Source organism: Nicotiana tabacum, chromosome 5, assembly GCF_000715075.1.
Source record: "Nicotiana tabacum cultivar K326 chromosome 5, ASM71507v2, whole genome shotgun sequence".
NCBI lineage: Eukaryota > Viridiplantae > Streptophyta > Magnoliopsida > Solanales > Solanaceae > Nicotiana > Nicotiana tabacum.
In genome coordinates this window covers 10,496,470-10,514,915 of record NC_134084.1, presented here as the reverse complement: position 1 = coordinate 10,514,915, position 18,446 = coordinate 10,496,470, and the positions used below count along the sequence as shown (strand labels likewise).

The 18,446-nt window shown below is 41.9% G+C and overlaps 1 protein-coding gene across 2 annotated transcripts; it reads left to right on the top strand.

Annotated features, from left to right (window-relative positions):
* Window positions 1-650: 650 nt before the first annotated feature.
* On the top strand, window positions 651-18,092 carry LOC142181099 (F-box/LRR-repeat protein At3g26922-like). 2 transcript variants are annotated; one of them, XR_012709372.1, is made up of 5 exons: window positions 651-1,010; window positions 1,500-1,635; window positions 2,925-3,095; window positions 15,017-16,597; window positions 17,642-18,092. XR_012709372.1 is itself a non-coding variant. In XM_075253334.1 (4 exons), exons 1-4 carry the CDS (start codon window positions 724-726, stop codon window positions 15,329-15,331), a joined length of 909 nt encoding a protein of 302 aa, XP_075109435.1. In that variant the 5' UTR covers window positions 651-723; the 3' UTR covers window positions 15,332-18,092. The 2 variants fall into 2 exon arrangements, 1 of the variants encoding a protein (XP_075109435.1); XM_075253334.1 differs by having other exon boundaries at window positions 15,017-18,092.
* The last annotated feature ends 354 nt before the right edge of the window (window positions 18,093-18,446 follow it).

The following is an 18,446-nucleotide window of genomic DNA, read 5'->3' as shown; positions in this document are numbered from 1 at the left end:
TATTATATTATATTTGTACTGTATTATTTGATGAATACAACGTTTTGATAGATGGTATCATTATTTGCCGTCATTTCATGATGTCTTGCACCAATAATATGAAAATAAACTTGCAATATTACTAAAAAAAATAGGATAAATAGTAGAGTTATTACATAAGAAAGTTGAATAAAGGAAAAAAATATATAATTATTTAATAGAGAAGGACAAAATGAGAGAAAAAGTAAGGCAACAATACGATATAATATAATACTACCAAATTGACCCCTCGCATAGCGGGAGCCTTGACGTAACTGATAAAGTTGTTGCCATGTGTCCAGGAGGTCATAGGTTCGAACCGTGGAAACAAACTCTTGCAGAAATGCAGGGTAAGGCTACGAACAATTTTCCTTCTGCAAGGGTAGGGCTACGTACAATTTTCCCGAATAGCGAGAGCTTAGTGAACCCCGCGAATAGCGAGTATAGTGAGAGCTTAGTAGACCCTGCGTGAATAGCAAGAGCTTAGTGAACCCGCGAATAACGAGTATAGCGAGAGCTTAGTGGACGCCGCGCAGAGCTTAGTGCAGGATGCTGCCTTTTTACCAAACTGAAGTAACAAAATATTTTTCTTTTAATTTTATATGACTTCATCTTACCAATTAGAAAAAGTTACTGTTTCAATATTTTGCTAAATTTTCATATGGCTCAATTTAGCCTTTACAAGAACTGAACTAGGTTTACTCCATGGAAATGGAGAGGAAAGTCAAGGCGAGAGGAGTCAGACTCAGCGATTTGCCCGACGGAATTCTACTCCATATCCTCTCTATGTTGTGGTGGGACTGTAAAGCAGTTGTGCGCACCAGCGTATTATCTCAGCGATGGCGGTTTCTTTGGAAGTCCGTGCCAGTATCTCTCGATTTTGAGTCCCCCAATAGCTACAGCGAAAAGGATTTCATAGCTTCCACCAATAGAGAGCTTTATTATTGGAGGTCGTGCCAGAAAATCAGAAGATTCAGGGGCTCACTCTTTAGGTACGACAATAGTTATGTTAAAGATGTTGATTTATGGGTACATTTTGCAACTAAAATTGCTAATGTTGAAGAATTTACACTTCTATTTGATTCGGACAATCACCCAAAATATGAGCTTCCTAATTTTGCATATAAGAATACGTTGTTGATGAGTTTGATTTTAATCAACTGTGAACTGAAACCTTCTGGTAGTGTTAACTGGAGTAGGTAGTCTCATGTTTCTTTCAATCGCGTCCCTAAACTTGACGGATAATATGTTGGAGAAGATATTATCAGGTTGTCCTAACTTGGAGCAGTTGGAACTGGATTGTGTTTTGGGCATTAGTCGTTTGGAAATCAGCTCTGTGAAGCTGACATATTTGAGCCTAAAGATTACCAAAATGAGAATCCTGACCTTCGTCTCGAAATATTAGCCCCCCATATTAAATATTTTGAACTTTTGGGGTTCTGCGATGAGATACGCTTGAGAAATGTGGCTTCACTTGTCAGTGCAGTATTATGTTCAAATTTTGACTATATAGTAGATGAAGAACGCAACTCGGAGGCGGAGAATGGCTATTTGAAGGAACTTCTTCATAGTGTTGCCAATGTCGAGGATCTTGAATTGGGTCCCTGGGGCATCGAGGTTCATTCATACTCTTCACTGTCTGAAATTCAGACTTTTTATTGAATTCATCTGCTTAGTATCATTAATGCCACTCCTTAGTATAATTTGATAACTAAGTTGGTAATTGAAGAATTACATTATCATGGCCAATTTGGTTGGACAGTGGCAGGTGACTGAAACTAGGCCTCTTAGCAATACTTTGGAAGAAGAACTGTGAAAATAAAGAGTTTGTAATGGATAGTAGGGGTGTTCATGGTTCCCTTTGGTACAATTTTATCTTAAAAGGATGACATACCAATTAAGTCGATTTTCTAAATGTTTAACCAAATCAAACCAAACATAGTACAAATATATCGGTTTTGGTTTCGTCGGTTTTTGTCGGTTCGGCGATTTCTTCTAGTTTATGTATAATGTTTTTGAACACTAAAGTCAGAAAGAGTTTTGGGTGCCAAAACATTAAATTTTTCGGCGCCCGAGTGGAGAAAATAAAAGAATAAGATTAATGACTAGTGAAATAAAAAACAGATAAAGAAAGGAACGGAAGAGAGGAAAAGGATTATAAACAAGTTGGAACAAATAAAAACATAAAACGCCATGTTATAAATAGAAGAATCAAACTACTTTACTAGCAACAATTAAGACGCAATACCTATAGTTCTCCTTGGGTTCACTACTTAAAGTCCGAGAACGCAGTCCCAATTCTCATGTTAGTTTTGCGTACCAACGGATGTTGGGTTTTCATTGTAATTGAATCAAGAAACTAGAGATGAAAATCAATACTTGGATGCTGCTGTTACTTCCTTTGTCTTGTATTTCCTTACTAATTTCTTCCTCTTTTCACCCCGAATTATAATAGTACAAGTGTTAAACCTCTTTAAACATTCAGCGTTAGAAAATTTCAAAGCTTGAAAAGTAGTATTTTGTGTGTGTGTGTGTTGTTTTTGTTTTTATTTTTTTAAAGCTAAACCAAACCAAATATTGTCAGGCTCTTATAATTTAATGCCAAAACATAGATCGGTTTATTAAGTCGTTTTGGTTCAATTTTTCGATTTTCTTTGAAACCCCCTAATTGACAAAATAACCCATAAATCTGGATTGATTTACTCTCATCATGCTTTTAACTCATGTGAATGGGTTCTTCAAAGTGTGTAAAAGGTTCATCTTTGGATTTCCAAACCAACCTTGAACACTTTGATGTGGCAAAAACTAGTCGTATGTCCAAGTTATTCTTCTGAAATATTCAGTAATCAGCATGTCATTTATTAACAGTGTTGCATTTCCTTGTTTTGACATATTTGGTTTATAAGTGCCTTTCCATACTGGAGTTGAAAGGCTGGCAATCATCACCATCAAGCCGGAAATATTTAAAACTTGACACAGCCTTAGAACAATCGGACGTCCTTGGAATTTGCAGCTTTCTACAGAGTTCGCCGGATCTTGAGACATTGGTCATTGACTGGTATAATAAAAAACGAAGAGTAAGTTTCCTGTAGACCTATATTTTTGTTACTTCATGTTATTAATATCAAACAACTATTAGTGTAAGAAGAAGACAATATATATCAGCATATTTCTGATCTAGTACTTTAGGAAAAAAAATCATAGAACTTATTGCACCCTTTCATGTAAGACTGTTAGAGGAACCTTGTTGTTCTCTCAGTTTGTTTTCTTCAAGAAAATAGTTCAACTTGAGTTGCTGTCATGACCCGAATTTCCCCTCCGGGAGTCGTGATGGCGCCTGCTAATGAGAGCTAGGCAAGCCAAACCTTAACTACTTCATTTTCATATTACTTCTTTTAGCAAACATAAGGCGATAACATGATAACAACGGAACTTAAATAATTAAGCGGGAGTTAACACTTAAATATCTAAAATCTACGTCTATTACAACTTTTAAAACCTCAAATACCCAAAATTTGGTGTCATAGTGTCATAGACTATCTACGATTACTACATACAAGGTCTGAAGAAATAACAGTACACTGTTTCTGAATAAAAGGGAAAATGAAACAGGAAACAGAGATAAAGGGAGACGGCAGGGCCTGCGGACGCGTGCAGGTCTACCTTAGGTCTCCGGGTGGACTGAAGGAAACACTCCAACTACTGTCCGAAAGCTGCTCCGGGATCTACACACAGTGCAGAGTGTAGTATCAGCACAACCGACCCCATGTGTTGGTAAGTGCCTAGCCTAACCTCGGCGAAGTAGTGACGAGGCTAGGACCAGACTACCAAATAAACCTGTGCAGTTTAAATATATACAGCGAAAAAGAAATACAGAAATAACCAGTCAATGTGGGAGAGGGAAACATGTTGTGGGGGAGATAACAGTTCCGAATAGAAAGACATCAAGTAAGGAAAGAAGCAACATAACTCGGATATCAACAAAGAATTAGAAATCAACAATTTGCACGGCATCACCCTTCGTGCTTTTACTCTCGTCCTCACCAAAGCAATTGTATAATAAAAGTGTGCAAGACATTACCCTTCGTGCTTTTACTCTCGTCCTCACCAAAACAATCATATAATAAAGATGTGTACGGCATCACCCTTCGTGCTTTTACTCTCTTTTCCTCACCATATAATCAATAAAATCGGCACGGAATGGTACATCGTGTGGCATGGCATCACCCTTCGTACGTTACACTCTTTTCTCACAATAACAAACAATGCACGGCATCACCCTTCGTGCTTTAACACTCTTCCTCACCCAAACAACAATCCCAAACAAAGGGGCAATGGAATAAACAAGATCATATAGGAATCCCGGCAAGGGAACAACAATTAGACAGTTAAATCCCGGCAAGGGAACAACAATTAAACAATTAAATCCAGGCAAGGGAACAACATCAATAATATCAACATCCCGGCAAGGGAGATAACCAATAAAGCAACAATATCTTTAATAGTTCTTTCTCTTTCTTTCATTTTTATTTCATAACTCACTTTACCACTTGAGCCAATGCTCCAAAGGGTTCCATCGTCTCATATACTTTCACAATTCGTAATATAACTTGAGCCAATGCTCCTCGATGTTCAAAGGTCACAATTCCTTCCACAAACTTTTCACAACAAATAGAAATCATCACCAAGGCATGAAAGATATAACGAAATCAAGATATTCACCATATAGAGACTCACGGTCATGCTAGACACCAACGTATAGATACTCGTCACCATGCCTATACGTCGTACTCAACAATTACCACATAGCAAATAGGACTCAACTCCTAATCCATCAAGCTAAGGTTAGACCAAACACTTACCTCAAACTTCCACTTCCAACTCAAGCCTCACCGCTTTTCCTTTTGAATTCGGCTCCAATTCAATTGTATCTATACATAATCGACTTCATAACATCAATAAATGCTAAACAATTCAATTCCAATGCCTAATTATAGCTTTCTAATCATTCTTCCCAAAAATTGACCCCGGGCCCGCTTGGTCAAAATACGAAATTCGGACCAAAACCCGATCACCCATTCACCCACGAGCCCGAATATATAATTTGTTTTCAAATCCGACCCCAAAACGAGATTTAAATCATAAATAATCAAAAGCCCTAACTCTACCCAAATCCCTAATTTTCTACCCTTAATCACATGATTTAGGCCTAGAAATCTAGTGGGTGTTGATAAAAATGGAAGAAAACAAGTTAAAGATTACTTACCCAAGAGGTTATGGTGAACAAATGCTTCAAAAATCGCCTAAGAGCTTTAGAGAAGAAGATGTTTATGAAATTTTGTAAAAATCCCGTAAGTGTTCTGTGTTTGAGACTTTAAAACAACTGGGCAAAAATGTTCTTCGCGTTCGCGATGGGTTAGGCTAGATAAGCCTTCACGTTCGCGGAGTAGAAACTCCTCGAGCCTCGCGTTCGCGTTCAAGGTGTCGCGTTCGCGTAAGGTAATTGCCCCACCCCCTGCCCAGGCTCACTTGGCCTTCGCGTTCGCATGGTCACGATCGCGTTCGCGAAGGGATAGCCCCCCACTGCCTCGCGTTCGCAACCTGAGCTACGCGTTCGCGTAGAAGGAATCTGGCACCTGAGATATTTGCCCTACGCGTTCGCGAGAGGGACCACGCGAACGCGAAGGGTAAAATCCCTAGGCACTCAACAACAAAAACCTGTAACTTTTCTTAAGTCAAAAACCTTCCGAAACACATCCGAAACACACCCGAGCCCTTGGGGCTCCTAACCAAACATACGCACTAACTTAATATCATCATACAAACTTATCTGTGCGATCAAATCGCCAAAATAACCTCAATAACAACGAATTAAACCTCAAAATCAAAGAATTTTCTCAAATTTCTTAAAACATCAACTTTAGCAAATTTAGGTCCGAATCACGTTAAATGACATTCGTTTTTCACGACATTTTACAGAAATGTCTTAAATCATATATAAGACCTGTATCGGACGCCGGAATCAAAATACGGGTCCGATACCATCATGTTCTAATCAAATTTAATTTCAAATTTCTTGAACAATTTCAGAAAATAATTTTCTTTAAAAATTCATTTCTCGGGCTTGGGACCTCGAAATTCGATTCCGGGCATACGCCCAAGTCCCATAATTTCCTACGGACCCTCTGGGACCGTCAAATTACGGGTCCGGGTCCGTTTACCCAAAACGTTGACCGAAGTCAAATTTACTCATTTTATAGCTAAATTTTATCATTTTTCACAGATTTTCATATTTAGGCTTTCCGATTACGTGCCCGGACTGCGCACACAAATCGAGGTGATGATAAATGAGGTTTTCAAGGCCCCGGATACACAGAATTTAATTTAAAGGTCATCACATTCTCCACCTCTAAAACAATTGTTCGTCCTAGAACGGACAGAAGAAGGAAGTACCTGAGTCGGGGAAAAGATGGGGATAACGGCTCCGCATATCGGACTCGGACTCCCGGGTCGATGCCTTAGGAGGCTGACCTCTCCCTTGGACACGAATAGAAGGAAAACTTTTCGATCTCAACTGACGAACCTGCCGGTCTAGAATAGCTACTGGCTCCTCCTCATAAGACAAGTCCTTGTCCAATTGGACAGTGCTGAAATCTAACACGTGGGATGCATCGCCGTGATTTTTCTGGAGCATGGACACATTAAACACTGGATGCATGGCTGATAAGCTCGGCGACAATGCAAGTCTATAAGCCACCTCTCCCACTCGATCAAGAATCTCAAACGGGCCAATAAACCTAGGGCTAAGCTTGCCCTTCTTCCAAATCTCATCACGCCCTACATAGGTGACACTCGGAGCAATACCCGCTCACCGACCATGAATGCCAAATCACGAACCTTGCGGTCTGCATAACTCTTTTGCCTGGACTGAGCTGTATGAAGCCTATCTTGAATAATTCTGACCTTGTCCAAGGCCTCCTGAACCAGATCCGTGCCCAACAACCGAGCCTTTCCCGGCTCAAACTATCCAACCGGAGACCGACACCGCATACTATATAAAGCCTCATAAGGAGCCATCTGAATACTCGACTAGTAGCTGTTGTTGTAGGCAAACTCTGCTAAAGGCAAAAACCGATCCCACGAGCCTCCAAAGTCAATAACACAAGCTCGGAGCATATCCTCAAGAATCTGAATGGTCCGTTCGGACTGCCCATCCGTCTGAGGATGAAATGCTGTGCTCAACTCAACTTGAGTGCCCAACTCTCGCTGAACTGCTCTCCAGATCCGCGAGGTAAACTGCGTACCTCGGTCCGAAATGATAGACATAGGCACACCATGAAGACGAACAATCTCCCGGATATAGATCTCAGCTAACCTCTCAGAAGAATAGGAGACTGCCACAGGAACGAAATGTGCTGACTTGGTCAGCCTATCAACAATGACCCACACTGCGTCGAACTTCCTCCGAGTCTGTGGGAGTCCAACAACGAAATCCATAGTGATCCGTTCCTACTTCCACTCGGGAAGCTCAATCCTCTGAAATAAACCACCAGGCCTCTGATGCTCGTACTTAACCTACTGACAATTCAAACACCGAGCCACATATGCAACGATATCCTTCTTTCATTCTTCGCCACCAATAATACTGCCGCAAATCCTGATAAATCTTCGCGGCGCCCGGATGAATAGAGTACCGAGAACTATGGGCCTCCTCTAAAATTAACTCTCGGAGTTCATCCACACTAGGAACACAAACTCGACCCTGCAATCTCAAAACTCTATCATCACCTAAGGTAACCTGCTTGGCATCTCCGTGCTGCACCGTGTCTCTAAGGACACACAAATGGGGATCATCATACTGCCGATCACGGATACGCTCCAATAATGAAGAACGAGCGACTGTGCAAACTAGCACACGGCTGAGCTCAGAAACATCGAACCTCACGAATTGATTGGCCACAGCCTGAACATCCAAAGCAAGCGGTCTCTCACTGACCGGAATATAACCGAGACTGTCCGTACTGGCTGACTTCCTACTCAAAGCATCGACCACCACATTGGTCATTCCCGGATGATATAAGATAGTGATATCATAATCTTTCAACAACTCCAACCACCTTCTCTGCCTTAAATTCAACTCCTTTTGCTTGAACAAATACTGAAGACACTTGTGATCCGTGAACACCTCACATGCCACGCCATACAAATAATGCCTCCAAATCTTCAATAATGGCTGCCAATTCCAAATTATGAACCGGATAGTTCTTCTCATGAATCTTCTAACTGCCGCGAAGCATAGGCAATGACCTTGCCATCCTGCATCAGCACTGCACCTGGCCCAATACGAGATGCATCACAATAAACTGTATAAGGCCTTGAACCTGTGGGCAAAACCAACACTGGTGCCGTAGTCAGAGCTGTCTTGAGCTTTTGGAAGCTCGCCTCACACTCGTCCGACCATTTGAACTGGGCACCCTTCTGGGTCAACCTGGTCATCGGGGCTGCAATAGATGAAAACCCCTCCACGAACCGACGATAGTAGCCTGCCAATCCCAAGAAACTCCGAATCTCTGTAGCTGATGCTGGTCTAGGCCAGTTCTTGACTGCCTCAATCTTCTTCGGATCAACTTGAATACCCTCTGCTGATACAACATGACCCGAGAATGCAACTGAACTCAACCAGAACTCATTCTTCGAAAATTTAGCATACAACTGACTATCCCTCAAAGTCTAAAGAACCACTCTGAGATGCTACACGTGCTCCTCCTGGCTGCGGGAATATATCAAAATATCATCAATGAAGACTATCACGAACGAATCCAAATAAGGCCTGAACACTCGGTTCATCAAATCCATAAAAGTTGCTGGGGCATTTGTCAACCCGAATGACATAACCAAGAACTCATAATGCCCGTATCGAGTGCGGAATGCTGTCTTAGGGACATCAGATGTCCTAATCCTCAACTGATGGTAGCTAGATCTCAAGTCAATCTTTGAAAATACCTTGGCACCCTGAAGCTGATCAAACAAATCATCAATCCTCGGCAATGGATACTTATTCTTGATTGTAACCTTGTTCAACTGCCGGTAATCAATACATTCTCATCGACCCATCCTTCTTCTTAACCAACAACACCGACGCACCCCAAGGCGAAACACTGGGTCTAATGAAACCTTTCTCAAGCAAGTCTTGCAACTGCTCCTTCAACTCTTTCAAAGCAGGCAGGGCCATACGATACAACGGGATAGAAATGGGCCGAGTGCCCGGAGCCAAATCAATGCAAAAGTCAATATCCCTGTCGGGCGGCATACCCGGCAGGTCTGAAGGGAATACCTCAGGATTTTCACGAACAACGGGCACAGAATTAATAGAAGGGACCTCGGCACAAGAATCACTAACATATGCCAAATAGGCCAAACACCCCTTCTCGACCATACATTGAGCCTTCACATATGAGATAACACTGCGGGTAGAATGACCAGGAGTCCCTCTCCACTCTAAACGAGGCAAACCCGGTAAAGCTAAGGTCACAGTCTTGGCATGACAGTCCAAGATAGTGTGGTAAGGTGATAACCAGTCCATCCCCAATATGACATCGAAGTCGACCATGTCCAGAAGCAACAAATCCACACGAGTCTCAAGACCCCCAATCACAACTACATAAGAGCGATGGACTCGATCTACCACAATAGAATCACCCACCGGTGTAGACACATAAACAGAAACACTCAATGAATCACTAGGCATGACCAGATACGGTGCAAAATAAGATGACACGTACGAGTATGTAGACCCTGGATCAAATAACACTGAAGCATCTATATCACAAACCAGGACCGTACCTGTAATGACTGCCTTTGAAGCCTCAGCCTCGTGCCCGGTTGGAAGGGCGTAACATCGGGGCTGGGCCCCACCACCCTGAACTACCTGCTGTTGGCTGGCCTCTACCCCTGGCGGCCTGAGCTCCACCTCTAGTACCTCTACCTCCACCTCTAGCACCTCTACCCCCACCTCTAGCTGGCTGGGCGGGCTGTGGAACACCTGGTGCCTGTACCATAGCACGAGAACCCTGATGTTGAGAGCTACTTGGTGCTCGAGGGCAAAACCTGGCAATGTAACCCGTATCACCACAAGTGTAATAAGCCTCGGCTGCTGAGACTGCTGGCCCTAACGACCTGAATGACCACCCCGAAAACTCTGAAACGGCGGTGCACTGATAGGAGCAGGTGGTGCACTATAAGACTGTTGATTAGAATACTGCATCTGAGGACCACGACCACCTGAAGCACCGTGAGAAACCTGGAGTGCTGATTGAAAAAGCCTAGGAGGATGGCCTCTACCATATGAATCTCTACCTCCAGACGAGGTACCACTGAATCTGCCTTGAGTGACGGGGCCTCTTGTTTGACCCCTGACCACATCTCTGTGACAGAATCATCTCCACTCTCCTGGCCACATTGGCCGCCTCCTGAAAAGTGATCTCATTCCCAACCTTCCTAGCCATCTGAAGGCGAATCGACTGAATAAGACCGTCAATAAACGTCCTCACCCTCTCTCTCGGTGGGAAGTATGACGAGAGCATGGCGAGCCAAATCGATGAACCTGGTCTCATACTGGGTAACCGTCATGGAACCCTGCTGGAGGCGTTCAAACTGCCTCCGATAGGCCTCTCTCTGAGTAATGGGGAGAAACTTATCCGGAAATAGCTATGCAAATTGCTCCCAAGTCAAGGCTGGCGATCCGGCTGGTCTAGCCAAACAATAATCTCTCCACCAAGTCTTGGCGGATCCAGACAAGTGAAATGTAGCAAAATCAACCCTATTGGTCGCAACAATACCCATGTTCCTGAGAACCTCGTGGCAGCTGTCTAGATAATCTTGGGGATCTTCCGTAGATGCACCGCTGGAAGTAGTAGTGAAGAGCTTGGTGAACCTATTCAGCCTCCACAAAGCATCGGCAGACATAGCTGCTCTATCACCGGCCTGAGCTACCACACCCGGCTGTACTGCTCTAACTGGCTGAACCGCCGGAGTCTGAATCTGAGGAACTACCTGCTCCGGAGTGCGAATAGCAGGAGTCTGGGCCCCTCCTCCAGCCTGAGAGACGGCTGGTGCTACAGGAAGCAGGCTTGCTCGGGTGACACTCTCCATGAGGCCCATTAGTCGGACCAAAGCATCCTGAAGAAATGGGGTAGCAATAAACCCCTCTGGGACCTGAGCTGGGCTCACCGGAACTGCTGGGGCCGGAACCTTCTTATCAAAGGCAATCTGAGGCTCCGCCACTGGTGCTGCTGCTCGGGACTGAGCTCTGCCCCCACCTCGGCCTCTAACACGGCCTCGCCCTCTGCCCCTCGTGGGAGCTGCTGCTGGAGGCTCGGGCTGCTGAGCGGTGGATGAGGAAGCGCGTGTTCTCGCCATCTGCGAAAGAATAGAGTAGAAGTTCAATTAGCTTTGAGAAACAAAACCACACGATGAGAAAGAACAAATGTGAAGTTTTTCCTAATTTTGTAGCTTCTGGGGGATAAATACAGACGTCTCTATACCGATCCCTCAGACTCTACTAAGCTTGTTTGTGAACTGTGAGACCCATGTAACCTAGAGCTCTGATACCAACTTGTCACGACCCGAATTTCCCATTCTCGGGAATCGTGATGGCGCCTACTAATTAGAGCTAGACAAGCCAAACCTTAACTACTTCATTTTCATATTACTTCTTTTAGCAAACATAAGGCGATAACATGATAACAACGGAACTTAAATAATTAAGCGGGAGCTAACACTTAAATATCTGAAATCTACGTCTATTACAACTTTTAAAACCTCAAATACCCAAAATCTGGTGTCACAGTGTCACAGACTATCTACGATTACTACATACAAGGTCTGAAGAAATAACAGTACAATGTTTCTGAATAAAAGGGAAAATGAAACAGGAAACATAGATAGAGGGAGACGCCAGGGCCTGCGGATGCTTGCAGGTCTACCTTGGGTCTCTGGGTGGACTGAAGGAAGCACTCCAACTACTGTCCGAAAGTTGCTCCGGGATCTGCACACAGTGCAGAGTGTAGTATTAGCACAACCGACCGACCCCATGTGCTGGTAAGTGCCTAGCCTAACCTCGGCGAAGTAGTGACGAGGCTAGGACCAGACTACCAAATAAACCTGTGCAGTTTAAATATATACAGCGAAAAAGAAATACAGAAATAACCAGTCAATGTGGGAGAGGGAAACATGTTGTGGGGGAGATAACAGTTCCGAATAGAAAGACATCAAGTAAGGAAAGAAGCAACATAACTCGGATATCAACAAAGAATTAGAAATCAACAATTTGCACGGCATCACCCTTCGTGCTTTTACTCTCGTCCTCACCAAAGCAATTGTATAATAAAAGTGTGCACGGCATCACCCTTTCGTGCTTTTACTCTCGTCCTCACCAAAACAATCATATAATAAAGATGTACACTGCATCACCCTTCGTGTTTTTACTCTCTTTCCTCACTATATAATCAATAAAATCGGCACGGAATGGTACATCGTGCGGCACGACATCACCCTTCGCGCTTTACACTCTTTTCTCACAATAACAAACAATGCACGGCATCGCCCTTCGTGCTTTAACACTCTTCCTTACCCAAACAACAATCCCAAACAAAGGGGCAATGGAATAAACAAGATCATATAGGAATCCTGGCAAGGGAACAACAATTAGACAGTTAAATCCCGGCAAGGGAACAACAATTAAAAAATTAAATCCCGGCAAGGGAACAACATCAATAATATCAACATCCCGGCAAAGGAGATAACCAATAAAGACCCAATATCCCGGCAAGGGAACAATTTAATAATTCTTTCTCTTCTTTCACTTTTATTTCATAACTCACTTTACCACTTGAGCCAATGCTCCAAAGGGTTCCATCGTCTCATATACTTTCACAATTCGTAATATAACTTGAGCCAATGCTCCTCAATGTTCAAAGGTCACAATTCCTTCCGCAAACTTTTCACAACAAATAGAAATCATCACCAAGGCATGAAAGATATAACGAAATCAAGATATTGACCATATAGAGACTCATGGTCATGCTAGACACCAACGTATAGATACTCGTCACCATGCCTATACGTCGTACTCAACAATTAGCACATAGCAAATAGGACTCAACTCCTAATCCATCAAGCTAAGGTTAGACCAAACACTTACCTCAAACTTCCACGGCCAACTCAAACCTCAAACACCACTTTTCCTTTTGAATTCGGCTCCAATTCAATTGTATCTATACATAATCGACTTCATAACATCAATAAATGCTAAACAATTAAATTCCAATGCCTAATTATAGCTTTCTAATCATTCTTCCCAAAAATCGACCCCGGCCCCGCTTGGTCAAAACACGAGGTTCGGACCAAAACCCGATCACCCATTCACCCACGAGCCCGAATATATAATTTGTTTTCAAATCCGACCCCAAAACGAGGTCTAAATCATAAATAATCAAAAAACCCTAACTCTACCCAAATCCCTAATTTTCTACCTTTAATCACATGTTTTAGGCCTAGAAATCTAGTGGGTGTTGACAAAAATGGAAGAAAACAAGTTAAAGATTACTTACCCAAGAGGTTATGGTGAAGAAATTCCTCAAAAATCGCCTAAGAGCTTTGGAGAAGAAGAGGTTTATGAAATTTTGTAAAAATCCCGTGAGTGTTATGTGTTTGAGACTTTAAAATAACTGGGCAAAAATGTTCTTCGCGTTCGCGATGGGTTAGGCTGGATAAGCCTTCGCGTTCGCGGAGTAGAAACTCCTCGAGCCTCGCGTTCGCGTTCAAGGTGTCGCGTTCGCGTAGGGTAACACTTGGCCTTCGCGTTCGCATGGCCAGGACCGCGTTCGCGAAGGGATAGCCCCCCACTGCCTCGCGTTCGCGACCTGAGCTACGCGTTCGCGTAGAAGGAATCTGGCACCTGGGATATTTGCCTTACGCGTTCGCGAGAAGGACCACGCGAACGCGAAGGGTAAAATCCCTGGGCACTCAACAGCAAAAACCTGCAACTTTTCTTTAAGTCAAAAACCTTCCGAAACACACCCGAGCCCTCGGGGCTCCTAACCAAACATACGCACTGACTCAATATCATCATACAAACTTATCCGTGCGATCAAATCGCCAAAATAACCTCAATAACAACGAATTAAACCTCAAAATCAAAGAATTTTCTCAAACTTCTTAAAACATCAACATTAGCAAATTTAGGTCCGAATCACGTCAAATGACATCCGTTTTTCACCAAATTTTACAGAAATGTCTTAAATCATATATAAGACCTGTATCGGACGCCAGAACCAAAATACGGGCCCGATCCCATTTCTCGGGCTTGGGACCTTGGAATTCGATTCCGGGCATACGCCCAAGTCCCACAATTTCCTACGGACCCCGGGACCGTCAAATCACGGGTCCGGGTCCGTTTACCCAAAACGTTGACCGAAGTCAAGTTTACTCATTTTATAGCCAAATTTAATCATTTTTCACAAATTTTCATATTTAAGCTTTCCGGCTACGCGCCCGGACTGCGCACGCAAATCGAGGTGATGATAAATGAGATTTTCAAGGCCTCGGAAACACAGAATTTAATTTAAAGCAAGTGATGTCACAGTTGCTTTGACAGAAATTGATATTGTCGCTCTCAAAATTGTTTGAATCATTGAATGAGTAAGCCAGTTCTGTATTTAACTTTTTTGGTAGTTGTAGGATATAGGTGTTTAGCAAGAGATAGTACTCATCTTCATGTGAGGAGATAGAAGGATCAGCTCTTTTTTTTTAATTTAAAAAAATGATCAGCTACACTGAATCTTTTTAACATTTTTTTTCATGTAAGTAACATTTGCTAAACGCTTGACATGTTCTGTGAATCTAAAAATTTGTCACCCTTTTTTATCCACACAACTCCTCAACTTTTTACTTCCATATAAGGAAAATAGCAGGTAATATAGCGGATTCTTTCCTGTAGGACCTGCTGTCAAGGTACACAAATGAGGATGAACGCATTAAGAGGTTCAAGACACATAATTATAACTGCTCTTTGCTACATTTGAAGACCATCAAGATCATTGACTATGATGGACCACTAAGTGGAAATAAGTCTGTACTACCATTAATAGAATATTTGCTCAAGAATGCAACAGCCCTAGAAAAGTTCATCATTGCTGCCAAATTCGACGGGAGTGATGTGTCTCAGGATTATGTTAAAATGGCACAGGAGTTCCAAAGCTTTCCAAGATCCTCTCCGCATGCTGAGTTGTCTTTTCGTATTGACAATCTTTGATTCCTATTATCTGTATTGATTCCAACATACCTGACACCTGTTACTTTATGTTTGGAACTGGTTTTTAGTTGATAGACAAGTCTAGGATTGTACTTGTTAGTATCCAAGGACTTGTTTGTAGTTCTTCATGTCTAAGTAACAATGTGTTTATTCCCTGATCACCATTTAAGAAGCTTGCCCTAAATGTTTTGTGATTTCTATTCATATTGCTAAATCCTGATGATATACTTATCTATGAAAATTTTTAAGGTTGAAAATCATTCTGCCAAATTTTAATTGGTGGAAAAGAAACTTTGAAATATTTTAACTCTCCCACCACCTTTTCACACAACTAGAATAGTTGTTCTCTCCCACTTTATTTCTATTCTAAATAAAAAATTGGAGGGAGATGGCGAGGAGGTTGCTTTCTCCAAGAAGGTGCTAGCCTGGATTGCTCATAGCATTAGAGTTGCTCAATAGTCATACAATGTATTATACGAAATTCATAGAGTAGAACCCCTTGATATGAATTCTGGTGCAATTCCCACGGCATTTATAACAGAACCTCTTTCATAGTCAAGAAGATCTGTAGGCCTTGATGTTGCACCTGTTATAGAGTCAATCCCATTGCACATATCTCATCTTAATGTTGCGATCAGCCCATCAAGTCAAAATCCAAGAATTTCAGGTAGTTCAGATCCCAAGTGTCTGTACTGTAGAAACCTGCTTCTTTTTCAGGTTCTTCGTCAGTGTCCCCTGGATCTGAGCACAGACTCTGAGAATGCAGCAAAGCATTCTACCAACGAGGGAAAGATCCCTTAGGGTCACTTTTCGATACTATTAATAGATCTGAAAGAAAACTGGTAGACATTGAGAATAATGTTTTTCCAGAGTATGGTGGAGTTCCAAAGGAAAGGAAGGAGAAAAAGAAATCAAGATTCTGTTTAGGTGTGGTGAAATAAAGAGAATGCTTGTGTGTGATGCAAAATGTTGCAGCAATTGTGGGCTCAGAGAAATGGGTTCAATGCCTGAGGGGCGCAAATGTGTAAGTTTCATAGGTGAGCCAATTGATGAGTCAAAGAGGTTCACACTTGGCAAACATTGCTTAGCCCCTTGGCAGTCAACAGCTTTGGCTTCTTAATTTAACAGGAGGGAGAAAAACCTGACAGAATTGCGAGTTCAAACCTGAATTTTACTGGGAAATTTAGTCCTCAAGCAAGCAATGGAACCACGCAGGTCTATATCGATGGCCGAGAAATAACTAAACTGAAGCTCAAGCTGCTGAAGGTATGTTGTTTGTACTACAAGTAAGTTTCCATTCATACTTTTGGGCAATAACTTGTCCAAGAACCATTATTGTCCGCTGTTTAAATGCCAAGCTAATGATTACCTTCTTTTTACTAGCCACGGTTTATGTCTTTGCACTTGAAGTTTCCTATTTGTAGGTGGTGAAAGATATCTTTTCTTTTTTTGTCAATTTTGTCGCTTATTTTCATGATGTTTCTTTTATGGATTTCTTTCACCAAATGTTGACTGCAAAATTGAATTTTTCTGACCCTATTGGCTGTTACCGCTGCAGTCATTTTTTTCTGGTTTATCCTTCAAAATTGTTGGGTAATTTTACCTTTTGTCGTGAATTTCCCTTTGGGATGTCTTTTTGCTATAAACTATATAAAGATAGAGCACTGCAGAGAGGAATCTTCAAGAAACTTATTTCATTGTTAATTTTCAGTTATTTACTTGTTTCACCTTTGACCAATTTCAAAGACGTGACATTTCTTAGTCTTATCATGTGGAGTTTAAATGCTGCATGCCACTTACTATAAAAATTACTGCTAGTCTACTAAGGTCAGAGATATCCTTGTTGGTACATTAATATGGACCTTCATTATTTGTAATTATGCTGACTATATTGTTTCCCTTTTCATTTATGATCCACAATGTCGTGGTTAAAGGAACTAAAGGATGCAATTTAATACTAACGGAGTTCAACTTTATAGGTGGTGACCTGGAATCTATTCCTTTGGTGTTAAGTGATATTTAAGTATCTTTTTAGTTTTAGCTGTTGAGAATTCTCTAGATGTACTCTAGTTTGACGCATATTTCTGATGGGTAGCGTAATCTTTTTATTTTGCACGCATGCCAACTCATGATGTTTAAAATATATCTGCAAAATCTTGAGAAGTCATTAACGTCGATCATTCCAGTATTTGACTGGTGTAGTTAGCCTAGAGGACACAATTAACAGGTATATGTTCTCCAAGGAAATAGAAGTAATGGTGGGCTGAGAAATAGATGCAAAATATGAGGTACTCCTTTTTGTTTGCACAGGTTTATGTGCTTAAATTATGCTAGTTATGGTGGGCTATGCCAGCTAGTGTGAAGAACATTTATGGATTTGGACAGTTAAAGGTCGTAGGAAGGAAGCAAAGCAGCAATGAACACGGTTCCAGCATGTGTGTTGTGGGGTAATACTGAAGGAAAGAAGGTGTTTTGAAGGAAAAGCATAAGCTATTGGCCAGCCTGGTGCATAAGGCATCCTGTGTTCACGTAGGGTCCAAGGAAGAGTCGCACCCCAAGAATGTAGACCCGCCTACCCTAATGCAAGTATTGGTGGTTGCTTCCACGGCTCCAACCAGTGACCTATAGGTCACATAGATACCACTTTACCGTTGCTCCAAAGCTCCCCTTCTAAAAAGCAATAAGCTACTTTCGGCTGGAAATTAAGTTTTGTGTAAACCGAAAGATGTTAATGAAAGCTATTCTTGTTATATTAATAAAATCTTTTCCTACTTATTGAGAAAAAAAGAGATTATGCTAGTTAGTAATTAAGAGGCCCAGAAAGGGGCCGTCAATCCCGAAAAGATTATGCAATAAAGATAAATACAGTTGATGCTCCATGCGGAATCTATTTAAAGAAATATGATAATAGAGTGATTGCAGGTGGAAAACTTTCTGAATTTATGCTTTTGTAATTTGTTAGGGGAAAAAGTCACTTGAATGATTCCTGTATTCTCAGATCCTTCAGTTAACATTGATATTCCAGTGTCTCATCTTTGTAGGGAGACACAAGCATTTTGTATTAATTATTCAAACAGGGTAAAAACTTGCTAAAAATCGAACTTATGTTACCTTA